The 22,218-nt window shown below is 39.0% G+C and overlaps 1 protein-coding gene across 6 annotated transcripts in view; it reads left to right on the top strand.

Annotated features, from left to right (window-relative positions):
* WBP4 (WW domain binding protein 4) overlaps positions 1–21,398 on the top strand; it is a 29,409-nt gene extending 8,011 nt beyond the window's left edge. The window contains exons 5-11 of one of the 6 annotated variants that reach the window (XM_023208901.3): positions 334–510; positions 3,270–3,316; positions 4,522–4,597; positions 7,458–7,651; positions 12,052–12,215; positions 14,126–14,322; positions 21,142–21,392. In XM_023208901.3, coding sequence (XP_023064669.1) covers positions 334–510; positions 3,270–3,316; positions 4,522–4,597; positions 7,458–7,651; positions 12,052–12,215; positions 14,126–14,322; positions 21,142–21,218 — 932 coding nt within the window. In that variant the 3' untranslated portion in view covers positions 21,219–21,392. Of the gene's footprint in view, positions 1–333; positions 511–3,269; positions 3,317–4,521; positions 4,598–7,457; positions 7,652–12,051; positions 12,216–14,125; positions 15,419–21,141 lie in introns of those variants that run through there. The other 5 variants (XM_023208898.3, XM_023208896.3, XM_023208895.3 and 2 more) reach the window with 5 other exon arrangements.
* The last annotated feature ends 820 nt before the right edge of the window (positions 21,399–22,218 follow it).

Raw genomic sequence — 22,218 nt, 5'->3', positions numbered from 1 at the left:
ACCAGCCAACCTGAAGTTGGCCCTGTATCTGGACTATTCTGTTTCAATTATGTGCTTGCCTATTTCTATGTCAGTTTCACACTGCTGGCAGTATTTTTAACCCATAGTTTTAGAATAAGTTTTAATAACTGGTAGAACTAAATTCTCCTTTTTCTTTTTATTACAATTTTCCTGCCCTTACATGTTTATTTTTCCGAATGAACTTTATAATAATGTGTCAAGTTCTCAAAAGAATCTTAGGTTTTTTATTGAAATAACGTTAATGTTTTATGCCAACAACAATAAAAAATAGTAGTTAACTGTGGCTGCTTTACCCTTCTCTCATCTCTTTAGAAATTTTGGAGCCAAGTGTAACACCAGTAACCAGCACTATCCCACCCACCTCTACATTAAATCAACAGAAAGAAAAGAAAGAAAAGAAGAAAAAAAAAAAAGATCCTTCAAAGGGCAGATGGGTAGAAGGCATAACCTCTGAGGGTTACCATTACTATTATGATCTTATCTCAGGAGGTAAGTCATTTAGGCATAAAACTGGTAAAGAACAGTGTCACTAGTGGAATAGAGCAATTTATTTTATGTTAGGATTTGTATCTAATATTGGAACATTTTTCATTTTTGCCCCAAAGGTAAGAAAACTATGTGCCCTTTAAAAAGGTACCCTTCCCATAGTGACTAAGTGTCATACTTCGTCAAAGCCTTTAATAATGACTTTCTTACAAATAAACTATAGCTTTATATTTTCTCAATAGTAACTTCTGTAAGTATAAACTACATAGAAATAAAGAACTTTGCATAGAAATAAGGAATTTGAAATCCACTTCACAAATTATAGGGGTACTTGAAATAAAATATTCTACAGTAGAGATTTTCTTTTGGGAGCCAGTAACTGATTTCTTTTTTCTATAGCTGCCTTGGTTGATTTGATATTGTTACTGAAAAATGGCATTGTGTATTTTATTGGAAACTGATACCCAACAGAAAAATACACAGTGCCAAGGCCAGGTGTGGTGACTCATGCCTGTGATCCTAGCACTTTGTGGGGCCGAGGCGGGTGGATCACTTGAGGTCAGGAGTTCAAGACCAGCCTGACCAACATGGTGAAACCCCGTCTCTACTAAAAATACAAAATTAGGCCAGGCGCAGTTGCTCACGCCTGTAATCCCAGCACTTTGGGAGGCTGAGATGGGCGGATCACGAGGTCAGGAGATCGAGATCATCCTGGCTAACATGGTGAAACCCTATCTCTACTAAAGATACAAAAAATTAGCTGGGCGTGGTGGCGGGCACCTGTAGGCCCACCTACATGGGAGACTGAGGCAGGAGAATGGCGTAAACCTGGGAGGCGGAGCTTGCAGTGAGCCGAGATTGGGCCACTGAACCCAGGAGGCGGAGCTTGCAGTGAGCGGAGATTGGGCCACTGTACTCCATCCACAGAGCGAGACTCCCTCTCAAAAAAAAAAAAAAAAATTAGCCGAGCGTGATGGTGCATGCCTGTAATCCCAGATACTTGGGAGGCTGAGGCAGGAGAATCGATTGAACCCGGAAGGTGGAGGTTGCAATGAGTCGAAATCACACCGTTTCACTCCTGTCTGGGCAAGAAGAACGAAAGTCCATCTCAAAAAAAAAAAGAAAGAAAAGAAAAAAAAAATACACAGTGTCATTTTACAGTAACAATATCAAAACCATCTTTTTGTTTTTCCTAAAAACTAAATGTATTTGGGGTTTTTACTCCATATATATTTTGGAATAAGTTAATACACTTACTCTACATTTATGTAGCATCTTACTCTCCAGAGTCATAAAATTTAGCGACAGAAACAAGCTTGATACAAGGAGGAATTTTAAAGTGCTGTAATAGAAGCTGTAATTAAGATTATATGGGAACTCATAATAATGTTGAATTCATTGTGATTATGTAGCTTTGAGAGATCATCATAGGAATTATTTTAGAGCTGATCTCTAAATTAGGATAAGGACATCAGGAATGATGCCTTACTCACCATTTTATCCCTAGCATCTAACTTAGTGCCTGGCATAGTGCAGACACTGTATTTTGATTAAAGAAGACTTCAGTAGATTATTAAGAGGTACAGAATCCAGACAGAACAATATGAACCCCAAAAAAGGTTTGAAAGTACTGGGAAATAGTGGTTGAGGTAAAACATGCAGTTCTTTGAAGACATCTTAGTAGAGTTAGACTGGAAGGTAAACTGGGGCCATATTATGGAGGGCTGAGAGAATGATGGCGCCATTTACTTAGATATGAGATACAGGAACCAAAAATAAGTTTAATGGGGATAATAATGAATTAGATATGTTGGATATGTTGAATTTGAGGTACCTACAGAATATTCATATGACAACTTTTGGTAGCTGATTGATGGTTACGGTGTGGAGTTGAGCAAAATTGAGTCAGGGGATGTAGATAATATGTTAACCTTTAGGAGTATATGAGATCACAAGCAGAGAGAATAGAGCAAGAAGTAAAGAAGGTGAGTGTTATATATATTAAAGGAATGGATAGAAGAAAAGCCAGCAAAAGAAGGTTAAGAATGCTAGGAAGGTAGGAAATAAGGTCAGAGAGTTAATCATGAAGAAATCCTTGGGCTAGCAGTCTTACTGTAATGACTATTATCATTAGGATCATAATTACCTTTGGACTATGTAGGAATATTAATCTGTTAGAGTTTGCACTGAGCTTTAAGTGACATGCATGTTGTAGTTTAGCAATGAAGATACCATAAATGATGATGTACTAGCTATTAGAAGTCTTTGTCAAATTCCCTTGGAAACTATTCTTTCTTTTCTCCCTTCAATGTTTATTGCTTGCTTCTTTTTTTCAAATGCTACTTTGTATTCTCTTCCTCTCCATGATACATGTTTTTAATTTCTGCATACTAGTTGTTCCTCTTCTGACTCGTTACTCAATTTATCTCTCAATCTCCCTTGCCCCAAGATATCAAAAGACCTTTGAAACTTATCAAACCTGAATTCTATGAAACCTTTATGAGAAGCTCTGCCTGGCTCTAAAATTCCTGTGGAAATTCCAGTAACTTCTAATCCCTTGTTCTGTCCTTTCTTCTTGGTTACATAGCATTCACATAGATTCTCTGTACTGGGGTGTATATTCTGTTTTGTTTTTCAAATATGTTTTAAACTGTAGACTTGTAGTGTTTTGTACATAATGACTGTAAGTTTGGTCCAAATTTTTTGGAAAGTATTTTTTTAAAGCAAAAACATTTTATAAATGCAATGTATTTTGCTTTAAGCATCTCAGTGGGAGAAACCTGAAGGATTTCAAGGAAACTTACAAAAGGTAACTGAAGCATATTAATAGTGTTTTTGTTTTATTCTTTAAAGTGATTGGTTTCTTGGGGTTTTGTAGAGGTTTGTTAAGCAACTTTACTTACAAATACTCCACTCCCTCCACCCCGAAACTGTGTCCTTTTTTTTCCCATAATGCTTTTGTTAGAAGGTTGAATGGAGATGAAATAGTGATTATCTGGCCGGGCGCAGTGGCTCACGCCTGTAATCCCAGCACTTTGGGAGGCTGAGGCAGGTGGATCACGAGGTCAGGAGTTAAAGACCAGCCTGGCCAAGATGGTGAAACCCCATCTCTACTAAAAACTACAAAAAAATTAGCCAGGCGCGGTGGCAGGTGCTTGTAATCCCAGCTATTCAGGAGGCTGAGGCAGGGGAATCGCTTGGACCCGGGGCGGCAGAGGTTGCAGATCTCACCACTGCACTCCAGCCTGGATAACAAAGTAAGACTCTGCCTCAAAAAAAAAAAAACTACTGATATCTATCCAAAAACAGCATTCAGGGCAAATATTAGTTGGTTTGCAGTCAGTTGCCATTCACATGTCACTGTCCCTTTGGAAAGAACTGTTCCTGGCTTTCAAAGGTGAGACATTCACTCCTTGAAAGTTGGTTCATTATTAGCAAAAACCAAGCTTCCTGGCCATGGTTAGTACTACCATCCCTAATACCCAGGTATAATAGTCAGTTCTTGCATTGCTATAAAGAAACATTTCTGAAACTAGGTAATTTATCAAGAAAAGAGGTTTAATTGACTCACAGTTAAACACAGGCTATGCAGGAGGCATGGTGGCATGAGCTTCTGCAGAGGCTTCAGGAAACTTAAATTAAATCATAGCAGAAGGCTAAGGGAAAACAGTCACATCTTACGTGGCCAGACCAAGGGAGCGAGGGGTTAGCCGGGAGGTGCCACACACTTTCCAATGACCAGATCTCAGGGGAACTTGCTCACTGTTTCGACGGCAGCACCAAAGGTGGATAGTGTTGAAACCATGAGAAACCACCCCTGTGATGCAGTCATCTCCCACAAGGCCCCATCTCCAACATGGAGGATTACAATTCTATATGAGATTTGGATGGGGATGCAGATCAAGATATCACCAGGTGTCAGGAGGAGAGGCAAGGGTGGCTGACACTTGAGTTATTCAATAGAAAGTCATCATGGTTATCCTCAGTTTATGCTGGGTTTTTTCCTCCTATTAGACAGCAGTGAAGACCGTTTGGGTAGAAGGGTTAAGTGAAGATGGTTTTACCTATTATTATAATACAGAAACAGGAGGTAAGTATTACCTTTGATTATCTTAAGTATTTAAAATTGTACCTGGAACTGCTTATTGGCCTGCTGATTAATCATCTGAACTTGGAAATTTTAGTATATGATAAACATATTTGTATAGCAAGCATGAGTTATTTTTTGTAAATTAAAAATACAGTAGAAAAGCAAAAAAGATTTCTATTCATATTATGCTGTTCACCAATGTTATTCTCAGTTGATATTGCATTCACAAACTTAAAAATAGAATCATTTTAGCTTTCTCTGATATTACTATTTTTATAATTATTTTAGAAATACAGTCATTACCTTGGAAGGTAGCTTAGAGATCATCTAGCCCAACTTGCCTTTTCCTTTTAGAAAATAAAACCGTGGCTGGGCACAGTGGCGCATGCCTGTAATCCCAGCACTTTGGGAGGCTGAGACAGGTGGATCACCTGAGGTCAGGAGTTAAGCAACTAGCCTGACTAACATGGTGAAACTCCATCTCTATTAAATACAAAGAAATTAGCCAGGTGTGGTGGCGCATACCTGTAATCTGAGCTACTTGGGAGGCTGAGACAGGAGAATCTTGTACCGGGGAGGTGGAGGTTGCAGTGAGCCGAGATGGCACCATTGTACTCCAGCCTGGGCAACAAGAACAAACTCTATGTCAAAAACAAAAAAAAAAGTAGGCCGGGTGCAGTGACTCATGCCTGTAAGCCCAGCACTTTGGAAGGCCAAGGCGGGCGGATCACCTGAGGTCAGGAGTTCGAGACCAGCCTGACCAACATGGTGAAACCCCTTCTCTAGTAAAAAATTACCCAGGCATGGTGGTGGGCACCTGTAGTCCCAGCTACTTGGGAGGCTGAGGCAGAGAATCACTTGAACCCAGGAGGCAGAGGTTGCAGTGAGCCAAGATCGCACCACTGCACTCCAGCTTGGGTGACAGAGCAAGACTGTCTCAAAATAAAATAAAAAATAAAACAATCTACTTAGTAGTGTCTAACAAATTAGCAAAAGTGAAAATTTTAAAATGTTTCAGTTGCATAAATACTTATGAAGCATGCATAAATACTAATTGTTATCTAAAACTTTAAAATTAATGTTTCATCTAATTTAGCATAAACTGCAGTTAAATTTATCAGAACTGCTATAACATTAATGTGACTTTAGGAGAGGTTTGTTTTTTGTGTTTTTAATTCTGTTTTCATTAGCTCATTGCATAGCATTAAATCTTTTAGGAAGAAAAGGCCCTTTTAACCTCCAAGTAGATGTTTAACCTGCCCAGTTATAGCAATGTTTATATTCCAGAACAATTGAAGGTTGGGATTTTTATACATATAAAATAGTATAGTGATATAATGTAGCTTTAGAGTTAAGACAGATCTGAGTTCAATGCACAGCTTCTTTCCTTACCAGTGATGTGACTGTGGGCAAGTCACTGAGCCTATAGTCACTCTTCAGTGAAATAGAATAAACATATGTGCTCTCTAAGGTCATGAATGTCGCATGTCATAAAATTCCAATAACAGTGCTTGGCACATAGTAGGTGCTTAATAAATTACTTCTTGAACTGGTGCAGCAGCTCACACTTGTAGTCCCAGAACTTTGGGAAGTCGAGGCAGGCAGATCACTTGAAGTCAGGAACTCATGACTAGCCTGGGCAACATGGTGAAATCCCGTCTCTGCTAAAAATACAAAAATTAGTTGGGCATGGTGGCACTTGCATGTGATCCCAGCTACTCAGGAGGCTGAAGCAGGAGAATCGCTTGAATCCTGGAGGTGGAGGTTGCACTGAACTGAGATCACGCCAAGTAAATAAGTAAAAATAAAATAAATAATTTCTTGAAAATCCTGTTGTTACTTGTGTGAAATATGGATAAGGAAAAGTAGTGTTTTTCATTAACCCTGTCAAGAACTCTGTATTAATTAAGGTACCATATATATTGATTTGCCTTGAATGATTACGGTTTATTCCTGGACCAGAATAATTATTAACGGCAGCCCCTTTCACTCTTAAGACTCTCCCAGTTGAAAATAGGTAATTAATTACAAGGTAATTAGAAATATTACTGTTTGCTAAAAGCCCAATGAACCACTGGATGGCAGTAGAGTTAGTCAATTGAGATTCCCACTGCTGCCCCCCCACCACCAAACCACCATATAAAAATGAACTTAATACTCAGTGCTTCACAATATAATTTCACGAGAGGAAAATCTTAGGAATTTTTTTTTTTTTAATTGAGACAGGGTCTTGCTCTGTTGCCCAGGCTGGAGTGCAGTGACATGATCATGATTCACTGCAGCCTCTATTTCCTGGGCTCAAGCAGTCTTCCCACCTCAGCCTCCTGAGTAGCGGGGACTGCAGGAACATGGCATGATGCCTGCTAACTTTTTAGTTTTTTGTAGAGACAGGGTCTCACTATGTTGCCCAAGCTGGTCTCAAACTTCTGGGTTCAAGCAATCCTCCTACCTCACCTTTTCAAAGTGTTGGGATTACAGGCATAAGCCACCACACTGGGGCCAGGAAAAGAAATCTCTGTGATGAGTTTCAGGAAATCTCTTGTTTGCTCATTGTCAGTATGTTTCCTGAAATTGGTGTCAGATAAATTGTGAACCGTTAAGAGATATCACCCGGTTCTTAGGTCTCTCATTCCATTGGAGTTATAGTTTATACATCTAGTAAATCTAGGCTGTTTAAAATCAATTTCTGAAAGATACAAGAGCAAGAGGTTTGGGAACTCTATTATCTTTTGATCAAGAGATAATATGAAGTTAACATACAGTATTGTCATTTAATAGTGTAAGTGATAAATGTTATGTTGAAATTACATCTGAATAGAATTAATAACTAAATAACCTGACTTTAAAATGTGTTGAACAGAATCCAGATGGGAGAAACCTGATGATTTCATTCCACACACTAGTGATCTGACTTCTAGTAAGGTCAATGAAAATTCACTTGGCCCCCTAGATGAATCCAAATCATCAGATTCGCATAGTGATTCTGATGGGGAACAGGAAGCAGAAGAAGGAGAGGTCTCTACAGAGACGCAAAAACCAAAAATAAAGTTTAAGGTAGGTTTTTTATTTTTACTCTTCACATCAATTTTTTTTTTTTTTTTTTTTTTGAGATGGAGTCTTGCTCTGTCGCCCAGGCTAGAGTATCTCGGCTCACTGCAACCTCCACCTCCTGGGTTCAAGTGATTCTCCTGCCTCAGCCTCCCGAGTAACTGGGACTACAGGCGCGTGCCACCACACCCAGCTAATTTTTTGTATTGTTAGTAGAGACAAGATTTCACTGTGTTAATAACCAGGATGGTCTCAATCTCCTGACCTCATGATCTACTCGCCTCAGCCTCCCAAAGTGCTGGGATTACAGGCGTGAGCCACCACACCCAGCTGATACCAGTTTTTGAAAAGCTCTGCAGACCTTAAGTCTTCTGATAGAACATAGAAATTAAGACATATTTTGGCAAGTGGATAAATAAAACTGGAAACACTCAGGAGCCCATGAGTCAAAGCAGAGAAGACACATTATTAGCATTGAGCAATGGTTGCAATTGTTGGCCTGAGAAATGTAGGAAAATTGAAAAGTTCCTACATACCTAAGCTACACCTAGGATCTTGTCATTGCCTACAGTTTCTCTACCAACTTCAAAATCTTGATGGAACTTAGAGTAAGGGTTATGTCCAGTTTACAGAGGAGCAGCAGCAAAGCCTTCGTTGTAGTTGCCATCTCACAATGATTATAGCCAGCCAGATTTAGGTAATCTTTTATCCAACTTAGGATAGAAATAATTAATTTCTGTCATCAAAATTAATGTATTCCAACAACAATAACAACAACAAATACGGGCCAGTAACCCTGCTGAACATAGATGCAAAAATCTTCAGCAAAATATTGGCAAACTGAATCCAGCAATACATCAGAAAGATTAATACACCATGATAAAGGGATGCTTTATTCCAGGGATGAAAGGATGGTTCAAAGTATGCAAATCAATAAATGTGATTTACCATATAAACAGAATTAAAAACAACCATATAATCAGCTCAATAGATAAAAAGCATTTATTAAAATTCAGCATCCTTTCATGATAAAAACCTTCAGCAAACTAGGCACAGAAGGAACATACCTTATAATAATTAAATAATAAAAGCCATATATGAGGCCGGACACTGTGGCTTATGCCTGTAATCCCAGCACTTTGGGAGGCTGAGGCAGGAGAATCGATTGAATCTGGGAGGCAGAGTTTGCAGTGAGCTGAGATCGTGCCACTACACTCCATCCTGGGTGACAGACCGAGACTCTGTCTCAAAAAAAAAAAAAAAAGCTGTATATGATAAACACACAGCCAATGTTATACCGAATGGGGAAGCATTGAAAGTATTCTTCTTAAGAACTGAAACAAAGCAAGGATGCTCACTTTAACCACTCCTTTTCGACATAATATTGGAAGTCCTAACCTGAGCAGTCAGGCAAGAGAAAGAAATAAAAGGCATCCAGATTGGGGAAGAGGAAGTCAGACTGTCTCTGTTTGCTGATTAAATGATCTTAGTACCTAGAAAACCCTAAAGAACTCTCCAAAACACACCTGGATTTGGTAAGTGACTTCAGTCATGTTTCAGGATACAAAATCACTGTACAAAAATCAGTAGCATTTGTATATACCTGTATCTATACAATAATGGTAAAACTGAGAACCAAATAAAAAACTCAGTCCCATTTGTGATAGCTACAAAAAAAAATAATCTAAAAATCTAGGATTACATTTAACCAAGGAAGTGAAAGATCTACAAAGTGAACTACAAAACACTGATTGAAGAAATCGTAGATGATACACACAAATGAAAAAATATCTCATGTTTATGGGTTGGAAGAATCAATATCACTAAAATGACATACTGGCCAAACCAATCTACAGATTCAACACAATCCCTATCAAGTTACCAACTTCATTTTTCACAGAATTAGAAAAGCCAATTCTAAAATTCATGTGGAACCAAAAAGGAGTCTCAATAACCATATCAGTCCTAAGCAAAAAGAACAAAGGTGGAGGCATCACATTACTAGATCTCAGACTATACTCCAAGGCTTTCGTAACCAAAACAGCACAGTACTGGTATAAAGATAGACACAGATTGATGGAACAGAATAGAGAACCCGAAATAAAGCCACATACCTACAGCCAGCTGATCTTCAACAAAATCAACAAAAATATACACTGGGGAAGGGATACCCCATTCAATAAATGATGCTGGGAAAACTGGCCAGTCATATGCAGAAGAATGAAACAGGACCCCTACCTCTCACCATGTACAAAAGTTAAGATGGACTAAAGACTTAAATGTTTAAAGATCTGAAACTATAAAAACCCTAGAAGGAGGCCAGGCATGGTGGCTCATGCCTGTAATCCCAGCACTTCGAGAGGCTGAGGTGGGCAGATAACCTGAGGTCGAGAGTTCAAGACCACCCTGACCAACATGGAGAAACCCCATCTCTACTAAAAATAGAAAATTAACTGGGCATCCTGGCGCATGCCTGTAATCCCAGCTACTCGAGAGGCTGAGGCAGGAGAATCGCTTGAACCCGGGAGGTGGAGGTTGCAGTGAGCTAAGATTGTGCCATTGCACTCCATCATGGGCAACAAGAGTGAAACTCTGTCTCAAAAAAAAAAAAAAAAAAAATTTTTTTTAGAAGGAAATCTAGGAAAAACTAATCTGGTCATTGCCCTAAGCAAAGAATTTATGACAAAAGTCTTCAAAAGTAAACACAAAAACAAAAATAGACAAATGGGAGGGACTTAATTAAATTTAAAAGCTTATGTACAGCAAAAGAAACAATTAACAGTAAATAAATAGCCCACATATTGGGAAAAAACTGTTTGCAAACTATGCATCCAACAGACTAATATCCAGAATCCGCAAGGGACTCAACAAGAAAAAAACTCCATTGAAAAGGGGGAAAAGGACATGAACAGACATTTTTCAAAAGACACACAGATGGCCAAAACATGTGAATAATGCTCAATATCACTGATCGTCAGAGAAATGCAAATGAAAATCACAATGAGATACCATCTTATACCAGTCAGAAGGCTGTAATTAAAAAGTCAGAAAATGCCTGGATGCAGTGGCTCATGCCTGTAATCCCAACACTTTAGGAGGCTGCGGCTGTCAGATCATTTGAGGTTAGGAGTTCGACCAGCCTAACCAACATGGTGAAACCCCGTCTCTACTAAAAATGCAAAAGAAATTAGCCGAGTGTGGTGGCGCATGCCAGGAGAATTGCTTGAACTGAAGCGGAGGTTGCAGTAAGCCAAGATCATGCCGTTGCACTCCATCCTGGGTGACAGAGCGAGATTCCTTCTCAAAAAAAAAAAAAATTAAGAAAACGGATATTGGCAAGGATGCAGAGAAAAGGAGACACTTACACACTGTTACTGGGAATGTATGTTAGTATAACCTTTATTTCTCAGAGAACTAGAAGCAAAACTGTTAATTCAATCCAGCAGTCTCATTTCTGAGTATCTACCCAGAGGAAAAGAAATCATTAAATAAAAAAAGACACCTGCACTCATGTTTGTAGCAGCATTGTTCACAATAGCAAAATGTTGAAATCAATGTAAGTGTACATCAGTGGAGAATTGGATAAAAAAATGTGTGTGTATACACACACACACACACACACACACAATGGAATACTACTCAGCCATAAAAAATGAAATGATAGCTTTTGCAGCTATGTGAATGGAACTGGAGGCCATTAATCTAAGTGAAATAACTGAAAGTCAAATACTATGTGTTCTCACTTACAAGTGGGAGTTAAACAGTGGGCACACATGGACATACAGAATGGACTAATAGATAGTGGAGACCATAAAACGTGGGAGGGTGGGAGGGAGTTGAGTTGAAAATGTATCTATTGGGATTGTTCACTATTCAGGTGATAGATACACTAAGAGCCCAGACTTCACCATGACATATACATGTAAGAAATCTGCATTTGTACCCCCTAATTATTTTTAAAAAGGTAAATTATACAAAAAGGGAAAAAATTACAAAATACAGATAGGCAAGGACAAACTCCCTGTACTCTTGCCACCTCCCAGAAAAATTCAACAGAGGCACAATTATAAAGGGAGTCACTGTTGGATATGCAAGTAAAGTAAGAAAGCAGAAAAGAGGAGAAGTTAAGAGAGCCCTGTTTATATGTCCTTAATTGTAGAATTTAAGACATTAAGGTGATGATTTAGGGAGCCTTTGTCATGGTATATCAACATTTCAGACATGGAAAACCTAATCAAGCAGTAAAGTTCTATGTATATTTATTGTGTTGTGTGCAAATTTAAATTGAGTTAGTGAATTATTTATAAATCTGTAACAATACCTTTAAAAGCCTTAGTTAAAGTAATTTTATTTTTGTCCTGGTAGTTTTGCTTGAACTGTATTATTTCTTGGCTTTTACATTTCAGGAAAAAAATAAAAATGATGATGGAGGAAATGACCCAGAAACACAGAAAGAAAAAAGTATTCAGAAACAGAATTCATTAGGTTCAAATGAAGAAAAATCCAAAACTTTTAAGAAATCAAACCCATATGGAGAATGGCAAGAAATTAAACAAGAGGCTGAGTCTCAGTAAGTACCTGGAGTTTTAATCTCACTGTTATTACAAGTGGTTTTACATCCCAGTACTTCCCTAAATTGCAGTAAGTAATTTCAAGGATGCTATGCTTATTAAAAGTATAGCTTGAGGCCAGGTGTGGTGGCTCACGCCTGTAATCCCAGCACTTTGGGAGGCTGAGGTGGGCGGATCACGAGGTCAGGAGATGAGACCATCCTGGCCAACATGGTGGAACCCTGTCTCTACTAAACATAGAAAAATTAGCTGGGTGTGGTGGCGTGTAGCTGTGATCCCAGCTACTCAGGAAGTGGAGGCAGGAGAATCGCTTGAACCCAGGAGGTGAAGGTTGCAGTGAGCTGAGATTGCGCCAGTGGACTCCAGCCTGGCAGCAGAGCAAGACTCCGTTTCAAAAAAGAAAATAGAAAGTATAACTTGGCCGGGTGAGGTGACTCATGCCTGTAATCCCAGCACTTCAGGAGGCCAAGGCAAACAGATCACCTGAGGTCAGGAGTTCGAGACCAGCCTGGCCAACATGGCAAAACTTTCTCTCTACCAAAAAAGAAAAAACTTAGCAGGGAATAGCGGCACACATCATGTTCCCAGCTACTTGAGAGGCTGAGGTAGGAGGATCACTTGAGCCCAGGAGGTTGAGACTGCAGTGAGCCATGTTCACACCACTACACTCCAGCCTGGGCAACAGAGTAGGACCTTGTCTCAAAAAAAAAAAAATTGTAAAAACTAAATAGATAAGCAAATATTGCAGCAACTCAAGTATTAGTCAGCCAAGTACATTTCTATAGGATTCAGTGTTGCTATTTAGTTTTATAACTTAAAACAGCCTATGATAACTGTTAGCAAAGAAGGTCCTTGCCGGCCAGGCAGGTGCAGTGGCCCACACCTGTAATCCCAGTACCTTGGGAGGCTAAGGCAGGAGGTTCACTTGAGCCCAGGATTTGGAGGCTGCTGTGAGCCATGATGGCACTACTGCACTCCAGCCTGGGAGACAGAGCAAGACCCTGTCTTAAAAAGAAAAACTCCTCGGAATAGACTGCCTTCTGCAGAGCTCCATTCTCCAAATAGTATGATATGTGTTTTTCAACAGGTTTTATGCTCTCAGCTACTTAGAGTTAAACATAACGATCTATCTGGTCCATGTTCCAGAATCTCATAGATGAGACTGATGGGTGTAATGTGACAAACTTGCTCTTTCACAGACCAGTTGACTATCTAGGGAGTACGGTACTGTGATAGGCTCTTTTTAATCAGGTACTGATATCAGGACCACTCAACTGATTTATTTATAACTAATCATGTGGATGGTTGAAGGGCTAGTTCTTAGAAAAGGAGTGCTAGGCATACAGCTCCATTCAATCTTCTACACAAGGAAAAAATGAGATCTCAATTCACTGCAACCTCTGCCTCCCAGACTGAAGTGATCCTTTCACCTCAGCCTCTCAAATAGCTAGGACTATAGGCACATGACACCATGCCCAGATAATTTTTGTATTTTTTGTAGCAATGAGGTTTCGCCATGTTACCCAGACGCATCTCAAAACTCCTGAGTTCAAGTGATCCTCCTGCCTCGGCCTCTCAAAGTGCTGGGATTACAAGCGTGGGCCATCGTGCCCAACTGCCTTATCCCTTTACTTGTACTGCTTATATATAAGCCCAAGCGTTTTCTTAGATAATGCATCCTTTGTGCAACAGGAATAAATTAATACATAGACCTTCTCCCGGCATTTATCCACCTGAATAAGTGCTCAGTATCTTAAATAATATTCTAAAGTCAGTATTTTAAAGTAATTCCTACTCCAAAATGAGCAACTTTTAGTGTATTTTCATTAGAAAGCTGATTTTGGGGCATTGGTTATATGAAAATGTTTGTCTTACCCTGTCAATTACTGGTTTTAACTCTTATTTCCAGTGAGGAGGTAGATTTGGAACTTCCAAGCACTGAAAATGAGTATGTGTCAACTTCTGAAGCTGATGGTGGTGGAGTACCCAAAGTGGTATTTAAAGAAAAAACAGTCACTTGTCTTGGAGTTGTGGCAGAAGGAGTAGCCCCAGTCTTCAAAAAGAGAAGAACTGAAAATGGAAAATCTAGGAATTTAAGGCAACGAGGTGATGATCAATAGTTGCAGGAGAGCTTTTGTATATGCTTTTAGGACAGAATGGAGACTTATACATTCAAAGTTTATCTGTGTTTGTTTGTAAGTACTTTGATGCTACAAATTTAGATTTATTCTAAATGTATTTGATGTGAATTAAAATAAATATTTTTTCATGTGAAATTTATTTTGGTTCCTAAAATGGAAGCCTACCACATTGCATTGTAATACAGTGTATTATGTTCTGTGTCTAAAAATTGCTAATTAAGTCATAATTTAAGATGCTATGTATCTGTTATTTAAAACATGGAGAAACAGGGCCTTTATTCCATTGGTATTCATATGAACATATTTATCCTGCATTGAAAATGCATTACTTTTGCACATTGATGTTAACTGTTGTCCAACAAATAAGTATCAGTACATGAGAAGATTCACAGCCCAGTGATGATTTGATTCTGAGGCTGATGTAAAAAATGAATGCATATTGGCTTACCTTACTCAATTTAAAGTCAAAGGCAACAACCAGGAGCAGCTCAGGTACTTCAGAGGTGCCTAATAATGGAGTGAAAACTGGATCAGAGGTGGAAATGTATATTTGCCCCAGTTCACTTCAAAACAGCAAACGTTTAAGCATTTTACTTTGAACCAGGCATTGTGTTAGGAATCCAGGGATAAAGATGAATGAAATGTATTTCTGTTCTTCAGTAGTTCACATTCTAGCATATTCCTTTTTTCCCCCAGTCATGCACTCTTTTTAGCAGTGCCAGAAAAGATTTTTTAAAGTTTATTTAAAGCTGTGTAGATGAAGACTTGATTTAAAATAGTGTAAGGTCTCCGGCTTCAGTAAAAGTTTTTAGTGTTTACTTAAATTAGTAATTTATCACTTTCTGTCTGGTTAAAATGTCTTAAAAAGTAGAATTTTCTTATTTAATCCATTTAGTAGTTACCTCCCTTTTACTACTAAAAATTTTTACTTTTCAAATTCACAAAATTATATTTCTCATAAATTGTATAGTATTTAACTTTTGATAGTTAATATTTGTCTTTTTAAGATTACTAGTGTACATGTAAAAAAATAGCTTATTAAAAACTTTGTCAAAGAATAAGTTAAATATTGTTATTATTCTAATTCCAGTCAGAATCAACTTAGCATTGGTGAGATAGTATTTGGAGATTTGTCTTTGCATTTTTTCAGTCTACTTTTTGGGTATTTTATGAATGTGAAAGCCTAAACTTTCCCCTTCATTAGGAAGAGATATTTTATAGTTCTTGATAGCCCATTCATCATCTAGCTGAGCAGTGCATTTTGGGGCATCACTCTTCTCAGCTGGAAAAAATAATGGACTGTAAATGCAGTGCTTCTATACTTTACCCACATTTAGCTCTTAAAAAATACAAAATTGAAGGCATTTTTAAAATTAGACCTCGTGTAAACTTTCTCTTTGATGATTTTTAAAACAATCTCCTTTACTTTTGAAATTAGTATTCGCAAAAACTGAAAGCAAGGTAAATGTCTTTAAACAGTATGGTTTTAAGGATTGCTCAGAAAAGACTTGATAATAACAACAATATTTTAGTAAATCAAATCATGAAAAATAGTAATATTCCATCTGCTTTGGAGGAATAGAGAACATAACAGCTTTTAACTTGGATGTTTTTGTAAGTGATATCATTTCTACTATTACCTTTCTATATTTATATATGTATGTATAATATATATATATACTTGTAGATCATGAAAGTAGTTTTTTAATAAATATAAAAATCCAAATAATAGAGAAATAAGTTTTTAGGAAATCTCAGTAATCTCTCAACCCCTCTCCATGACCACTGTGGGGTTTTCCATTTTTCTCAACAAAACTGGGTATATATGGGTAACCCTTGTGACATCTGGACCTATGAGGTTTACTGTCTGGATGAAACCATATTCAAAGAAATATGATCCAAACAACCAAAAGTAGTTTTTGTTTTTTTAATGAAGTTTTTTATACATTCCAAGAACTGTACTAGGGGAATCAACCCTACCAGATATTTATGTATTAAAAATCTATAAGATATGGCCGGGCGTGGTGGCTCAAGCCTGTAATCCCAGCACTTTGGGAGGCCGAGACAGGCGGATCACGAGGTCAGGAGATCGAGACCATCCTGGCTAATATGGTGAAACCCCATCTCTAATAGAAAATATAAAAAACTAGCCGGGCGACGAGGCGGGGCGCCTGTAGTCCCAGCTACTCGGGAGGCTGAGACAGGAGAATGGCGTGAACCCGGGAGGCGGAGCTTGCAGTGAGCTGAGATCCGGCCACTGCACTCCAGCCTGGGCGGCAAAGCAAGACTCCGACTCAAAAAAAAAAACAAAATCTATAAGATACAATAAAGGCCAGGGATGGTGGCTCATGCCTGTAATCCCAAAACTTTGGAAGACCAAGGCAGGCAGATTGCTTGAGTCTAGGAGTTTGAGACCAGCCTGGGCAACAGGGCAAAACCCCATCTCTACTACTAAAAATAGAAAAAGTTAGCTGGACTTGGTGGCATGCACCTGTGGTCCCTGCTACTCAGGAGACTGAGGGAGAACCACCTGGTCCCAGGAAGTCAAGGCTACAGTGAGTCATGAACATGCCACTGCGCTCCAGCCTGGGCAGCAAGAGGGAGACTCTTGCCCTAAAAATAAAATACTCACATTTATGTAGGTTACATATAAACTAGTTTGTTTCTGGATTTATTTTATTATGCCAGTACCACACTGATTTAATTACTGTGTTTTTATAGTCTGTTTTAACTTCTGGTACAGCACATATGTTACTTCATACTTGAACTACTTTTTCGAGATGTTCATAGTAAATATCCACTCATTATATCAAATAACTTTTTGTCAAGTTTCCCTGCTCCCCTCAAAAGGACTCTTTGTGATTTTGTGCTACACTTGAGTTGATAATAATTGCCATCTTTCTGAAATTCATTCATCTATCAACATGTATTGTCTTTTCATTTAGTTCTTTCATGTCTTTCTGAAGTTACTTAGTTTTCTCCATATGGGCCCCGCACATTTCTTGAAATGTAAGCTCCCAGGGCCAGGTGCAGTGGCTCACGCCTGTAATCTCAGCACTCTGGGAGGCCGAGGTGGCGGATCACGAGGTCAGGAGTTTGAGACCAGCCTGGCCAATATGGTGAAACCCCATCTCTGCTAAAAATACAAAAATTAGCCAGGCATGGTGGCACGTGCCTGTAGTCCCAACTACTCAGGAGGCTGAAGCATGAAAATCACTTGAACCCAGGAGGCGGAGGTTGCAGTGAGCCAAGATCATGCCACTGACTGACCTGGGTGACAGCGTGACTCCATCTCGGAAAAAAAAAAAAAAAAATGTAAGCTCCCTGAGGGCAAGAGCTTTGTTTTGTTCACTTAATTTCCTGTACTTTGATGTTTTGACATCTTAAAAAGCTTGTTGGCCTGGAAGTGGATACCTCTCCCAGGGCTAGTCCCTTCTTAGAGATAGCTGAGGGCTCCCTAGAGCACTCTTTGTTATGCAAACCAACTCATCCCTAATCTATAGCCACACCCACCTGGTCTAAGTCACACATCAGGCCAGTATTTCCCCTGCCCTAAATCGTCCCAGGGTCAGATACCAGGCAACTAGAGACCACTCCTATAGCCAGCCCAAAGCCTGCCAGAATTATATTAGCCAATCCTAAACAGTTTACTTGGCCCTGCTTTGACTTTCCCATGGAAACCACAATGAAGGCTCTGGGCTAGACTTTCCCCCCTATCCTGTCTTACGCTACCTAACCAAAACATGGTGCTTCCTCCGAGGCCCCGCATGGCACGTGATGACCCCTTCTTTAGGACCTGTGAGTATAATAAACTTCTTCCTTCCAAGCCTCAATCAATATCATCTCCTTCTGCGGCCAAACTAACTTTACCATACCATATCCAACATTTACATTCTTAGAACAGTATAAACTTATATAACCTCTTCAGAGAGCAATTTTTCAATAGAGCAAAATGTAAAAGCACCTGTCTGTTGACCTTGCAACACCACTTGAAGAAATATTTCCTATGGATACTCTCACACATGTAAGAAATGACATGTAAGACTAATAAATGTGACATTATTTCTAAATCAGATTGGAAACAACCTTAAGGTCTATCAGGGCAAAACTCGTTAAATTAATTATGCTACATCTAGTCATTAATTATGCTACATCTAGTCAGTGCAATGGTGTACAGCTGTTAAAAGAAAGGAACTTTATAGGTACTTACATGGATTGATCCCCAGGATACATTGTTAGGTCAAAGAAGCAAAATCCAGAAAAGGAAAAATAGTGCATTGGTTAAATCAGAAGTTCTAGTACCAATCATTGCCATTCCCTCTTTTGCTACCTAATAGCTTGTAAGATTGGGCAAGTTATTCCATCTCTGTATGTCTTCCTTTTCTTATTTGTAAAACAGTAAGTGTACCTACCTCCCAGCTTTGTTTTAAGGAGTGAATGACTTAATGTGTATTTAAAGCACTGGTTTATAATGATACTAGCTAAGATTTTGAGTTGTTGCTATGTGACAGGCATTGTAACATAGCAACAACTCAAAATCTTGGTATCATTTGTGTAAAAAAAAATAGACAAAAAGTAAAATAAAAACCCTAAACAGCATCTACTTTCTAGCCATTAGCACCATGACTCATTCCTTTCTCTCTTCCCAATACTCTCATCTTACACAACTCCAAAGGCCAATTATTGCAATTTAGATATTCTCTAAATAGCTTGATATTCTGTGTGGTTTCTTTTGTAAATCAAAGCTCTCGATTTTTGATTCTCAGGCTAAAATAGCTTAAAATGAATTCATTGGAGATGGATGATGTGATGGTTATACAACAGTGTGAATGTACTTAATGTCACTCAACAATACATTAAAAATTGTTAAGGCCAGGCACAGTGGCTCATGCCTGTAATCCCAGCATTTGGGAAGGCTGAGGTGGGAGAATCGCTTTAGCTTAGGAGTTCACGACCAGCCTGGGCAACATAGCAGGACCCTGTCTCTACCAAAAAATATATATATATGTAATTTTAATATATAAATACATATTTATATATAATATATAACATTTATATAAATATGTATTTATATATAATATATAACATTTTAATATATATAACATTTGTATATATTATATATTTATATATTTAATTTGTTTAAATATAATATAAATTTATTTATTTAATTTTATTTATTTAATTTAATTTATATATAAATATATAATTAAAATTAACATTGAATTAATATTGAGTTAAATATATGTGTATATATATACACATACATATATCTTTATATATTTATATGCATGTATGTATATGCATATATAGTTAATTTGATGTATATTTTACCACCAAAAAAACAGCACTCAATTTGCACATTGTATTGTAAACATCACTTCTGCCTTACTAAATCATAAAAGAACTTGTAGAGGCCGGGCGCGGTGGCTCAAGCCTGTAATCCCAGCACTTTGGGAGGCCGAGACGGGCGGATCACGAGGTCAGGAGATCGAGACCATCCTGGCTAATACGGTGAAACCTCGTCTCTACTAAAAAATACAAAAAAACTAGCCGGGCGAGGTGGCGGGCGCCTGTAGTCCCAGCTACTCGGGAGGCTGAGCCAGGAGAATGGCGTAAACCCGGGTGGCGGAGCTTGCAGTGAGCTGAGATCCGGCCACTGCACTCCAGCCTGGGTGACAGAGCGAGACTCCATCTCAAAAAAAAAAAAAATAAAATAAAATAAAATAAAATAAAAGAACTTGTAGAAACTTATTTCTGCCAACCTCCTGTATTTATTCAATATTTTTTTGTTTGTTTTTGAGACAGGATCTCACCATCACCCAGGCCAGAGTATAGTGGCATGATCAGAGCTCACTGCAACCTCGACCTGCTGGGCTCAAGTGATTTTCCTACCTCTGCCTCCCAAGTATCTGGGACTACAGGCATACAGGCATGCCACCACACCTGGCTGGTTCTTTTCTTTTTTTCTGTAAAGACGGGTGTCTCATTATATTGCCCAGGCTGGTCTTGAACTTCTGAGCTAAAGCGATTCTCCTGCCTCGGCCTCCAAAAATGCTGGGATTATGTGCATGAGCCACTGCACCCAGCCTAGTACTTTTCATTTTTTAATTGTAAACTCACTAGCCTAGTTTAAGCCATCTTCACTTCAAGCCTAGAATACTACTGCACTCCCAACTTTTGCTATTCTAGCTCATCCTTCACAGAACCAACAGAATAATCTTCCATGGTAAACCTCTGCAAATTTCCCTCCTCCACTAATCTCAATATTTCAAATCTATTAGCATTTAAGACTTTTATCTCATTTCTCAAAACAGGCTACTTATCTCTCTTTTAAGTGGTTATTTCTACGTTGAAAACATTACATTCTTTTTTGTTTGTTTTTTGAGAGAAAGCCTCACTCTGTTGCCCAGGCTGGAGTGCAGTGGCATGATCTCAGCTCACTGCAACCTCAGCCTCCCGGGTTCAAGCAATTCTCCTGCCCCAGCCTCCCAAGTAGCTGGGACTACAGGCATGCACCATCATGTTTGGCTAATATTTGTATTTTTAGTAGAGACAGGGTTTCACCATGTTGGCCAGGCTGTTCTCAAACTCCTGACCTCTGAAAACATTACATTCTAATTATAGCAAACTTAGAAAATATTTTTTTAAAAGAAGGATGACATAAATGGGAATCATATATCCCCATTAACTGGTAAAATTCATCAGGGAGCATATGGTCTGGTGCTGTTTTTTTTTTTTTTTTTTTTTGGAAGATTATTAATTATTGATTCAATTTAATTAATAGATACAAAAAGGAGTACCTTCTCCACTGAGAGCTGCAGAGGCGACCTGCCAGCAAAGAGGCCCTACCCTCTCTGCTAAGAGCTTCAGAGACCTGCGGAGACCCTAGAGACCTGCGGAGACGCCCAAATTACTTGCCTGCAGAGAGGAGGCACCCTCTCCAGGGCCTCCTCTCTGCTGAGAGCTGAGCTGAACACTCCACAGGACGACCCGCCTACAGAGAGGAGCTACCCGCTCCTCTGACCTGTTCTAACACTAAATAAAACTCTTCTTCTTTGGCCAGGCGCGGTGGCTCATGCCTGTTATGCCAGCACTTTGGGAGGCCGAGGGGGGGATCACGAGGTCAGGAGTTCGAGACCAGCCTGACCCACATGGGGAAACGCCATCTCTACTAAAAGTAAATTAGTCAGGCGTGGTGGCGCAGGCCTGTAATCCCAGTTACTCTGCAGGCTGAGATAGGAGAATCGCTTGAGTCCGTGAGGTGGATGTTGCAGTGAGCGGAGATTGTGCCACTGCAGTCCAGCCTGGACAACAGTGCTAGACTTTGTCTCAAAAAAAAAAAAAAAAAAAAAAAAACTCTTCTTTACCTTTCACTTGTCTGCATACCTCATTCTTCCTGGATGCAGGACAAGAACTTGGGCAAAGGCACCATGGCCACAGAGGTTTCCAGCCAAAAAAGTTGACAACCCAGAGATCCCATAGCAGTGGTATCCTAAATCCTAGACTCCATCTCCTTTTTCAACTTAGAAAATCATTTTTCCCTTTCTAATCTGAGCAATGTGCAACAAATTTGGAAGCATAAAAAAAAGAACTCTATTACTGGTGATATTCAAGCAGAATGTGAATGGCCATTTGTCAAAAATGCCATGTAATGGGCAAAACTTATTGGGGTAATTTCCGCTTCTATCACTCTGGGTGTCGGCAAGTAGAGCCAGACAATAACTTGAAATAAAATATGGAAAATAATTCAATTTACTTTGATGACTAACTGCAACTTAGGGATAAAGGAAAATAAACATGAAAATCCCAATTTTTGCCAGGCACAGTGGCTCAAGCCTGTAATCCCAGCACTTTGGGAGGC

Source organism: Piliocolobus tephrosceles, chromosome X (genome assembly GCF_002776525.5).
Source record: "Piliocolobus tephrosceles isolate RC106 chromosome X, ASM277652v3, whole genome shotgun sequence".
Classification (NCBI taxonomy): domain Eukaryota; kingdom Metazoa; phylum Chordata; class Mammalia; order Primates; family Cercopithecidae; genus Piliocolobus; species Piliocolobus tephrosceles.
The sequence above is the reverse complement of the archived record's forward strand: the minus strand, read 5'-3'. Positions and strand labels throughout refer to the sequence as shown.